The sequence below is a fragment of the Oncorhynchus mykiss genome, chromosome 24, assembly GCF_013265735.2.
Source record: "Oncorhynchus mykiss isolate Arlee chromosome 24, USDA_OmykA_1.1, whole genome shotgun sequence".
In the NCBI taxonomy this organism is placed as follows: domain Eukaryota; kingdom Metazoa; phylum Chordata; class Actinopteri; order Salmoniformes; family Salmonidae; genus Oncorhynchus; species Oncorhynchus mykiss.
In genome coordinates, this window is record NC_048588.1 from 7,567,451 (window position 1) to 7,579,834 (window position 12,384).

Here is a 12,384-nt window from a genome sequence, read left to right on the forward strand (position 1 = left end):
GCCACATGAGGTCTAGCAATGTCTTGCATTAGGAGGAACCCAGGGCCAACCACACCAGCATATGGTCTCACAAGGGGTCTGAGGATCTCATCTCGGTACCTAATGGCAGTCAGGCTACCTCTGGCGAGCACATGGAGGGCTGTGCGGCCCCCCAAAGAAATGACACCCCACTCCATGACTGACCCACCGCCAAACCGGTAATGCTGGAGGATGTTGCAGGCAGCAGAACGTTCTCCACGGCGTCTCCAGACTGTCACGTCTGTCACATGTGCTCAGTGTGAACCTGCTTTCATCTGTGAAGAGCACAGGGCGCCAGTGGCGAATTTGCCAATCTTGGTGTTCTCTAGCAAATATCAAACGTCCTGCACAGTGTTGGGCTGTAAGCACAACCCCCACCTGTGGACGTCGGGCCCTCATACCACCCTCATGGAGTCTGTTTCTGACCGTTTGAGCAGACACATGCACATTTGTGGCCTGCTGGAGGTAATTTTGCAGGGCTCTGGCAGTGCTCCTCCTTGCACAAAGGCGGAGGTAGCGGTCCTGCTGCTGGGTTGTTGCCCTCCTACGGCCTCCTCCACATCTCCTGATGTACTGGCCTGTCTCCTGGTAGCGCCTCCATGCTCTGGACACTACGCTGACAGACACAGCAAACCTTCTTGCCACAGCTCGCATTGATCTGCCATCCTGGATGAGCTGCACTACCTGAGCCACTTGTGTGGGTTGTAGACTCCGTCTCATGCTACCACTAGAGTGAAAGCACCGGCCGCATTCAAAAGTGTCCAAAACATCAGCCAGGAAGCATAGGAACTGAGAAGTGGTCTGTAGTCACCACCTGCAGAACCACTCCTTTATTGGGGGTGTCTTGCTAATTGCCTATAATTTCCACCTGTTGTCTATTCCATTTGCACAACAGCATGTGAAATTTATTGTCAATCGGTGTTGCTTCCTAAGTTGACAGTTTGATTTCACAGAAGTGTGATTGACTTGGAGTTACATTGTGTTGTTTAAGTGTTCCCTTTATTTTTTTGAGCAGTGCGACCAAATCGCAATACACATGGTTAACTTGGTTTGACATTTGATGACATCCCTATGGGGCAAGTTAAGGATTATCAGTCAATTATTAATGCCAACACCTCCAAATTTCAATGACAGAAAACCTCAAACCTACCATAAATTGTATAAATTCATAAACAAATATTGAATGCATTTAATGAGACAACTAAAAGATCGGCAACTTGAAAATATTGTCCCATTTACACTTTGTAATATATTGACATTGCCTAATTAGCCTCGGTGATAGGCTATCCAACGTCAAACCAACCTTACCATGGTTGCACACCAGCTGGTTGAATCTAATTGGCGAAAGAAGTTGGCTAGGCGACTTCAGGACACAAGACCCGGTGAGACTATTTCAAGTTATCTAGAAGGGTGACTGTGTACTATTTTGGGAGAGTGAATGTACAAACCATAGACTGCTTGCCACGTGCAAACACACACAAGAGACACGCACATTAAACCTCCCCCAAAGACAACTCTCGTTTCTTTACCATGACTGCTGCATTTCAGCTCCCTTTCAAGTGAAATAAAGTCAATTGAGACCAAGGGGCCAGAGTTCCGGTCTAGAAGCACAGTTTCGACTTCTCCTACAGACTTGCTTCGGTATTACAGTTAAACTGACGCCCGGCCCAGAAAGACCATTTCCATAGACGGCCCCATAGGGAAGTCAGATTATAAAATTCCTTAAGACACAGGAGCTGGTTGAAACACAGTGGTGGGAGTGGCGAGCTGTGGCTCCATGGCAGGAGCCGGTATAGTAGGCCCCACTACTAACTTTAGTACCAGGGACTGAGCAGGCTGGATCTGGAGGGGTGCTCCACCAGCACAGTGGAGGGGTGCTCCATCACCGGTCCAAGTCATCAACTTCTTGGGCAGCTTGGTGGCTCAGCTCCTCGTTCTCCCCCTCGGAGACATCTTTCAGTTGTAAGAGGAGACAACTGTTGAAGGACTGCCTGTGACAGTGTCCATCAATTAAGTACTGGCGATAGTTGTCAGGTGGTCTGTAGGAACCTTCCGTTTTCCTGACTGCTTCTATTAGCTCATCAGTCTCGTCATTCTGGTTGTGTAAACGCAGTGAGCCTTCCAGTCGTCACTAGCGGTCCACGCTCAGGTCGATTCTGATCCCGGTGATCTCTGGTTGAGATTCGATGCTGATCTTGCCAATCTCTGGTTGAGGTTAGCCTAAGGTGGGAACCTGGTGAATTAGCCGCCGGTAAAACGTCTGAGTCTCTGTCCTCTATTCTGCTGGTCAGCCTGGGTGATGACTTGGACCGGTGATGAGTCATTGAAGGGGACTGCAGGATGTATTCCATCTCAAGTGCTCAAGAAAGCCCTCTAGCTGTTCCCCCTAGCAAGAGTGGTGTGCTGTTATGTGTGGTGGTCTGTGCCTTGACTCGTAGCCATCTTTGTAATTATCAAGATATTGTGGCAGGTGAGCTGGTCGTCGTGGACAGACCACATCTTGTGGAGGATTTTGTATGTTAACTGGCATTCTTGGGCTGTAGGAGTTACTGGATTCGGCTCCAAGGGCCATGAAAAATATGTGTAGGTTGTCAAATCTAAGTACCATTCAAATAGGAGGGAAACCGTAGGTGCTGGTTTTAGGCCGGTAGTAACCACTACTGTCAGGTTAGAACAACAAAGAAGCAGTACTCCAGTTTAAGGGGTTTTAATGGACAGAAAATATCCACACACACACAGGTCTGAGCACTCTTGAAACTGACAGATTATGGATGTTTAGCTGCACACACAATAAAACATCAGAACAGCAAAAGTATGTGACCTCATGCAGGAGGATGAGTAGCAGGAGGAAAAATGCAGTGCTTGTCAGGATAGGGAAAGAACATGTCTGACATCTGCCCTGTCAGTGCTGGGGTCTTACACTGAATGTCCCGGGAATCTAGGTTGCTGATAGGCTAACATAATAATAATTGGCGTGACCTTGACCAATAAGAACTAAAATACATTTTGGACCTTCTGAAAGGGGGCTGAGCTGCCTGACAAAAAAAAAAACACCAGTAGAATGTGCTAGAACAGATTACTGAAGCTGGCCGTTTGAACAAAACCCATCACTGTGACGTATTAATCCATTGACTGGCCATCCCTACATGTATGATGTCAAACCCGGTGACTCACAATCATATACAAATCCCCCCTCGGCAAGACCCCCCTTTATATCAGCTCACAACTAAGACTCCCCACCACCAACAGCAACCTGAAATCCAGCAATTACAGTCCCTTGCGAAAGTATTCGGCCCCTTGAACTTTGCGACCTTTTGCCACATTTCAGGCTTCAAACATAAAGATATACAACTGTATTTTTTTGTGAAGAATCAACAGCAAGTGGGACACAATCATGAAGTGGAACGACATTTATTGGATATTTCAAACTTTTTTAACAAATCAAAAAATGAAAAATTGGGCGTGCAAAATTATTCAGCCCCCTTAAGTTAATACTTTGTAGCGCCACCTTTTGCTGCGATTACAGCTGTAAGTCGCTTGGGGTATGTCTCTATCAGTTTTGCACATCGAGAGACTGACATTTTTTCCCATTCCTCCTTGCAATACAGCTCGAGCTCAGTGAGGTTGGATGGAGAGCATTTGTGAACAGCAGTTTTCAGTTCTTTCCACAGATTCTCGATTGGATTCAGGTCTGGACTTTGACTTGGCCATTCTAACACCTGGATATGTTTATTTTTGAACCATTCCATTGTAGATTTTGCTTTATGTTTTGGATCATTGTCTTGTTGGAAGACAAATCTCCGTCCCAGTCTCAGGTCTTTTGCAGACTCCATCAGGTTTTCTTCCAGAATGGTCCTGTATTTGGCTCCATCCATCTTCCCATCAATTTTAATCATCTTCCCTGTCCCTGCTGAAGAAAAGCAGGCCCAAACCATGATGCTGCCACCACCATGTTTGACAGTGGGGATGGTGTGTTCAGGGTGATGAGCTGTGTTGCTTTTACGCCAAACATAACGTTTTGCATTGTTGCCAAAAAGTTCAATTTTGGTTTCATCTGACCAGAGGACCTTCTTCCACATGTTTGGTGTGTCTCCCAGGTGGCTTGTGGCAAACTTTAAATGACACTTTTTATGGATATCTTTAAGAAATGGCTTTCTTCTTGCCACTCTTCCATAAAGGCCAGATTTGTGCAATATATGACTGATTGTTGTCCTATGGACAGAGTCTCCCACCTCAGCTGTAGATCTCTGCAGTTCATCCAGAGTGATCATGGGCTTCTTGGCGCATCTCTGATCAGTCTTCTCCTTGTATGAGCTGAAAGTTTAGAGGGACAGCCAGGTCTTGGTAGATTTGCAGTGGTCTGATACTCCTTCCATTTCAATATTATCGCTTGCACAGTGCTCCTTGGGATGTTTAAAGCTTGGGAAATCTTTTTGTATCCAAATCCGGCTTTAAACTTCTTCACAACAGTATCTCGGACCTGCCTGGTGTGTTCCTTGTTCTTCATGATGCTCTCTGCGCTTTTAACGGACCTCTGAGACTATCACAGTGCAGGTGCATTTATACGGAGACTTGATTACACACAGGTGGATTGTATTTATCATCATTAGTCATTTAGGTCAACATTGGATCATTCAGAGATCCTCACTGAACTTCTGGAGAGAGTTTGCTGCACTGAAAGTAAAGGGGCTGAATAATTTTGCACGCCCAATTTTTCAGTTTTTGATTTGTTAAAAAAGTTTGAAATATCCAATAAATGTCGTTCCACTTCATGATTGTGTCCCACTTGTTGTTGATTCTTCACAAAAAAATACAGTTTTATATCTTTATGTTTGAAGCCTGAAATGTGGCAAAAGGTCGCAAAGTTCAAGGGGGCCGAATACTTTCGCAAGGCACTGTATATAAACCTGGCAATCCTCAAGTCCCTTGTATCTTTGGTGAAACTGATTTTCAATTCTCCGCAGCTAGAGACTGGACCATCCTTAAAAAAACACTGAAACTAAGCTCTTTTGTGTTCATTGGTACTTTTAAAAACAAACTGTCTGAAATTTTAAAGGTGCACTATGCCGAAATAGGTCTGCCTTTTCCTGGTTGCTAAAATTCTAATAGTTTGCCAAATTTCAGTTAATGTGACAAAACAACCAAGTAGAGAATCATTGTACCATCTAAACCGCTGTGAAATATGTATTATATAACCAAAAATATTGCATTTTTAGCTGTTTAAAGCTGGTGTACAAAACCAAAAGTAAAAGATGCAAAAATGAAACCTCAGAACATGAAGCATTGATTTTTATATAGGGCAAGTCAGTTAAGAACAAATTCTTATTTTTAATGACGGCCTAGGAACAGTGGGTTAACTGCCTGTTCAGGGGGAGAACGACACGGCTCGGGGGTTTGAACTTGCAACCTTCCGGTTACTAGTCCACCGCTCTACCCTGCCACATAAACCATATCTACTGCCTCTTAGACTTGCTTTCAACTCGATTGCCAGATCTATAACTCGTATTTCTATGTGAATTTGGTTTGGTCGCCCAAAAAGTTACATATTGCAACTTTAACTGATAACTGCATGTGTTTCCACCCTGCCTCTTAAATGCTGCCTATTGCTGAATGTTTTACTGACTGTTTTACTGACTGTGCATTATGTGTATTTTGACTGTTGTTTGTATGATATTGTTTTACCTACCTGTGTAGGTCGTCATTGTAAATAAGAATTTGTTCTTAATTGACAAACCTGTAAAAAATAAATGTAGTCGGGCATAATTGCCGAAATCAGTGGCCTTCAGGCCTAAAGCACATCATATTTTGGATTTATGGGCCATCAAATAGACCACAAGTTAGATAATCCATGGGTTGGATTAATTAATACAAGGTATACTGTTATTATTATTATCTCATATCCTATCAAAAATAAAGTAATGTTTGACCTTATCAACATGGACACCCTCATCTGACACGTTGCTACGTAATTTATATAAACGTCATATCCGGCTAATGGGGTCAGTTTTGTTTCCCCGGATCCGCCATTTCATTTTTTGAAGTTACTTGTGGCAAGTTACAAGGTTTTATTCAAAATTGTATTGTTTTACAACTGGGTTGGGTGAGTTATAATCGACATATCATTTCATTCAGGCGGTCAGACACGTTTTGTTCGAGGACCGGCTTGTGGATTTTAAATTGATGGGCATATGCAAGTTGCGAATGTCGCCTATTTTCCAAACGTGTTCTCCGCGCTAAAGTTTTTGTATGAGTTGAATGCTGTTTGAGGATAAGGGGAGGAAAAGGGAAGGCCCGTGAAGCCTCGACTTTGGAGTGGGAGTCATGGCCGGAAATTTTGACGCAGAGGACCGTGCAAGTTGGTACTGGGGTAGATTAAGTAGACAGGAGGCAGTTTCACTTTTACAAGGACAGAGACACGGAGTGTTTTTGGTGAGAGACTCAATTACAAGTCCAGGCGACTACGTGCTGTCAGTTTCAGAGAATTCCAAAGTCTCGCATTACATAATCAACAGCATCAGCAACAACCGGCAGTCTGGCGCAGGTAAGAGAGACATGTTTTGGGGCTGCAGAATAAAGAAGCTCAAAACTCAGGGTATCCGCATGCAACCCAATGATAAAAGATGAATCCAGCAAGAACACTACGTTGATTTGGCTTTATTTGGAACATAACTTTAGATTAACTTCCTACACGTGAATCAACCAAACAGTGACGTTTGGATTAACCAGACGTCAAATATCTAGTCGACTGCCTTTTATGGGCCATAAATGTGGTAATTCACATGGCAATGAATAAGGCCTAATACCTTTGGCCATTGAAATGGTTTCTGTTCTTTCCTTTTCTACTCATCCCTCTTTCCCCACCCTCCTCTCTCAGGCCAGGCGCCTCCACAGTTCCGCATAGGGGACCAGGAGTTTGACGCCCTCCACTCGCTGCTGGAGTTCTACAAGATCCACTACCTGGACACCACCACTCTGATAGAGCCCATCAACAAGGCCAAACACTCTTTCTTGGTCAGCGCAGGTGCTGGCGGCCCGCCGCAGCGGCTGGAGAACGAGTATGTCCGTGCCGTCTTTGATTTCCCAGGCAACGACGACGAGGACCTTCCTTTCAGAAAGGGCGACATCCTGCGGGTCCTGGAGAGGCCTGAGGAGCAGTGGTGGAATGCTCAGAATTTAGAGGGGCGTGCCGGGATGATCCCTGTGCCCTACGTGGAGAAGTACCGACCGGCCTCTCCCACCTCGGGGGGCCCTGGAGCAGGGGGTCCCGGTGGGGTGGGCTGTGTAGATGGCTCCAGTGTTCAGGGCCCTCCTCTGCTAGACCCGAGCCAGTACGCCCAGCCCACACCTCTGCCCAACCTGCAGAACGGACCCGTCTTTGCCAGGGCCATCCAGAAGAGGGTGCCCAATGCCTATGACAAGACCGCCCTTGCCTTAGAGGTACCTACCTAGCTGTGCTCTCGTCTCCTCTTTCCCTTTTTTCATCATCCCTCTGTCAGATTCTTTGATCCTCTTTATGTTGTCTTGGATTTTCCTTTGTCCACAGCCTTCAGTGCAATGAGGCTAATCATTATTGGTATTGTAAAACATAGATTTCCTTTGGCATTATGTCAAGATTGAGAGCAAGGGAATCAAATCACTTTTTTTTTATTATGCCTTCTGTAAAGTCATAATCTAGAGAAGTCCCTAGGTTCCCTCCCAGTAGGTCATTCCAAGTTATGTCTTCCATTTCCGTTCACTGCTGGAAGGAATGAAGGCGTTGGTATGTGGCCTCTGTGACTCGTTGCCTGTGACTTCCTCCTCAGCTTCTTAACCAGTTGCATGCCCCTCCGTTTCCCAGTCGCTAGGCTTGTTAAAACAAGCTAGTCAGTCTGGTTCATGTCCATTAGTCACCAAACAGAAGAAGACCGACTAAAACCGGGAGGGACTTTCAATGCTTGTTTTATTTTTCCATTGTAAAACGTTTTGCTACGGGCGTGCCCTAATGAATACGAACCAGTCTATGGGGAGTGGTGGTCAGTCAGTGAAATCAATAGCCAACTGCTCTGAAGTTCATTAGAGAAAGCTGCCAGAGGCTCCCTCCCTGACTGTCTTAACTAACTGTCCGGAAGGGGAAAGAGGGCTTCCACAGTGGAGATCGTTGTGGGAAGGAAATACTTTGTGTAGAGGAACATTTCCTTTCATTTCTCTAATGACATTACTCTGAGCCAGAGCGGCCTCTGGGCGACAAGCCAGCAGTCTCAGCTGCTCCCGTCTCTCCTCTTTTTTTACCTGCTTGGAGAGAGGGAAGAAGGGACAGTGAAACAGATGCATGATGTTCACTTTCTGTCTTGACGGAATCAGCTACCGGGTGGAAGTAGTCTGTTTTGCCTCTGTCTTTTGAAATACAAAAACTAATGTCAAAGACTTTTTGCCAAACTTTTATATACTTTTGGGTCCCAGAGAGTTTAGATTTTCTATTCACCCGAGAGTCCGTCAGCACTGCGCTCCGATAATCACCAACAGGATATTTACCCTCCGTGAAGGTGTTTGCCAGTGGTATGACTCAGGAGGTATATAGGTTTAATGATTAGCCCCCCGCACACACTTCCTGGTCACATCTTAGTCGATGAGAGTACTTCACTCTCTTTAGAAGAATGTAATGAAGAGGCCGACAGGGTGAACCAGCAAATGGACCTCTGCAGTACTGGTTTGTGTTTGCGAGGCAAAATGAACTGCTGCGATACAAAGTTTCACAAATGCTGCAACTACTTCAACAAGGTCATTACAGGGTGAACACAGTGTTCGTTGGGCACCAATCGGACTGAAACAGCGAGCGTCTACCTGGACTCGTCTAGTCAGAAAGGCCCATTTTTGTGTTCCGTTGAAAATCGTTTGCAAGTGTTTTCCCGTTGCGTGCCGTAATGAACATGACCCAGGTCTGTCTGTTTGACGAGTCCTTCTCCTCCAACAGGTGGGCGACATGGTGAAGGTGACAAAGATCAACGTGAACGGCCAGTGGGAGGGCGAGTGCAAAGGCAAGCGCGGCCACTTCCCCTTCACCCACGTTAAGCTGCTGGACCATAATAACCCAGAGGACGAGGTGAGCTGAGAGTGGACACTGGGCTCCTTGGGCTCCTCCCATCCCTTACCCTGCTCTTAAATACACACACTCACTCCCTCTCCTGCCACCATCGCCCCTGTGCCAATCAGCAGCCTCCTCATGGCCACTTCCTGTTCCTCAGTTGGTCCCGTTAAGATAATCATTACGCTGTGTCATCTTCACTCACAACACCAGTATTTATACCACTTCAGCACCATGGCCAGCTCTATCAAAACACCCACATATACCCCTTCTAAAGAAAGACTCAGGCCTTGTCTGATGGGGATGAGGACAGTGACTATGTGTTACCAAGAGGAAGAGGGGGAGTGTGTGGACAGCTATTCAGGGAGAGGGAAAGCAGGGTAGAAATGCTCTCTTGGACTGGAATCGTATACACAGACCCACGGAGAAACACTTTCTCTGACTGTCAAGGAGAGCCGTTAGGTTAACACTACATTGTACCCAAAACTATCATCCTCGCTACAAATCCACGACCAAGTAACTAGTAGTCTTTTGTAAGAAAGAAAAAAAGAACATATCATTATGAAATTGTTGATGACCATTACATGCTAAAATCGTGTTTTTTGGGGGGGGTTTTCTGCGTTGTTTTTCTGAGAAGTAACATTGCCAGTCCACCACTATTACGGAGATCTCATCAAATGTGTCAGCTATGTTGTCTGCTTATGGTATTGTCAGGCGCTAAATCTCTTATTTGTTTGTCTGTCCTACATTGCTTGTCTGTGTTTTTTAAAGTCTTTGTCTGCTCCACTCCCACTCTGAATCACTGAAACAACATTTTTTTAAATATATTTTTTACACTGTTAACTTTTCACCTTGTTCTTAACAGTGGAGATGCCTTTTTGTGTATGATCAGCCAGGGTCGCGCATATGTTCTGCCATACCATATAATAGCATAGCCAAAGATAGACTGTTAAAACAACATGTTCATATGAGTTAATGCTCAATATTAGTATGACTTGGCTTTCTCCTTGCAAGATTCAAAACTGATTACGGTAGCATCTACTTGTCCTCCTGTACACGTTGGTTACGAGGTCAAGGCAGGTCATTGACACGGACTGTTCTCACTTTTCTGTTCTAGATTCCAGTCATCCACTATATTTTGAGAATTGATGTCTGTCCGTATTAATTAGTGTAATAGAGCGAGCAAAAAAACACTTAATTTGCGTGTATCCACAAACCACCATACTATTGTTAAGATTGTCAACTTTTGAGTAGGTGTTCTCTGTTGATAAGAGATCACAGTTAATTCCACCTGTTGACACATGACAATCTTTCCGTCTCTATGTAGAAATAGGACAACGTTTGCACCCTGGCACAGCATCACAAATGTTAGATGCAAAGGAGTTTACTGTGCACAGCAGATGAGTATCTCTGGTCCACTATGAATTACACCTATATCTGACCGTTCTTACACTTTGCACCCCACTGAATGTGCCCCTGATATTCACATGGATAACTTCACCTCCTTGAGTGCTTTCCCACAGATTTAGGGGGAGGTGAATTGAGAAGTGGATGACCTTGTCCTCTGTAGCACTGGCCACTAGGGTGCACTGCAACAGCATTAGGCAGAGAGGTTCTGGGAGAACCTAAGTGCTAGGCTGCCTCTGAGCCTTAGCCCGTGTTGATCAATACAGTAGTCTGTGTTGAGGTTGCTATAGGTGAAATGTGTTTTGGTTTTTTCAGAATGCACTTCAAGCCATTTTTTTTTTTTTACAATTACTTATCAAGTCTGACCCCTCCCTTTTCTTGCCTTTATTGTGCCAATATGTAATTTCTGCTGTGTTCATTGTCTGTGGCTTTTAAAAATATATAATGAAGGTAATTTAGCCCCCCAAAAAGCAGCTGTGAAAAATCTAAAAGCATTATCAGGGTGTGAAGTGTACAGAAATGATTATGGTAATACGAGTTAAACTCCAATGATGTAGTACCTCGTCAAAAATACACTGCATAGTCCAGATTAATAGAATATATAACCTTTTAACGATTGGATTGTCCGTGAACAAAAGGGGTTTTCCCATTGCCCACAAACTGGTACCATTTCTCTGTGTAATTGTTGTTTTGCCAATTAATGCCACAACCTATGTTTATGGGCAGGGTTGGGTAGGTTACTTTCTAGATGTTACTAGTTACCTGTCAAATTGTAGTCAGTAATATCTTTTGGATGACTCAAACTCAGTAACATGATCTGATTACTTTGTTACTTTTTTGAGTACTTTCCCATTTATAAGCATTAGAAGCAGATAAAAAGGAACCATCGAATGCATTTGGTGTGTCGTCATAATGGTCTCTAACTTGTGGTCAAACTCACTCAGGTGGAACAACTGTAAACTTGCGCCTTTTTTCAATGCTGATTTTAATGTCATTGAGAAAACAGAAAGGTGTCATTTTTTTTTCTTTTTTTTTTTCGCCAACACCCTTTCTGAATTTCAAAGTAATCCACGAAGCAATCTAGTTTTTCAAGACTATTTGTAAGATGGTTACAATATTTTTGCTGGTAATGTAAGTGATTACAGTTAGTTCCTTTTGTAATCAGCTACTCCAGTATTAACATTTGTTCAATCATGTCTGCATTTTCCATTCATTTTCTCAGTGCATGCCTGTTGCTTATGTAATCTGCTCTTATTTTAATGCCAATAAATATTCTAAAGTATTGTATTTTTGTAACCCTGTGTAAGTCATTACCTTTCATAATGGGGCTTGGTTGGCAACCGCGAATGGAAATTGTGATATCAAAATGTGCCATTGTATTATAACACTATATATTATTTTAAGACAATTGAAATGACCTTTTTATTTTCTGTAGCATGTAATGTGTTAAGATATACATAGTAAATAAAGTCAAAGGATTGGCAAATGAAAATACTGTACCCTAGCAATCTTGTTGATTGTCATAAATTGATGAGATCAAACTGCACTGCCTTTTCTCATAATTTGGCTCACTTGTCATGCATAACATACTTACAAAAAGCCAGTTGCCCTACTCGTGTTTATTTGTATTTAAATATCCAGACAGCTGATTATTATTACAGGCCTTTCTACTAAAACTTGGTCCCAGACTTGTTAAAGATGTCACAGCCAGCCTGTTTCACGTGTTTTATTTTTTTATTTAACTAGGCAAGTCAGTTAAGAATAAAATCTTATTTACAATGACGACCTACCAAAAGGCCTCCTGTGGGGACAGGGGCCTGGGGTTAAGAAATATAGGACAAAACACATCACAACGAGTCAACAAACACTACATAAAGAGAGACCTAAGGCGACAACAA

General features: G+C 43.8%; 1 protein-coding gene across 1 annotated transcript; it reads left to right on the plus strand.

Moving 5' to 3' along the window:
- The first annotated feature begins 6,008 nt into the window (after positions 1–6,008).
- Positions 6,009–12,032, plus strand: LOC110503643 (adapter molecule crk). The gene is made up of 3 exons (XM_021582078.2): positions 6,009–6,559; positions 6,893–7,455; positions 8,969–12,032. The coding sequence occupies exons 1-3, from the start codon at positions 6,340–6,342 to the stop codon at positions 9,104–9,106; spliced, it is 921 nt and encodes a 306-aa protein (XP_021437753.1). The 5' UTR covers positions 6,009–6,339; the 3' UTR covers positions 9,107–12,032.
- The last annotated feature ends 352 nt before the right edge of the window (positions 12,033–12,384 follow it).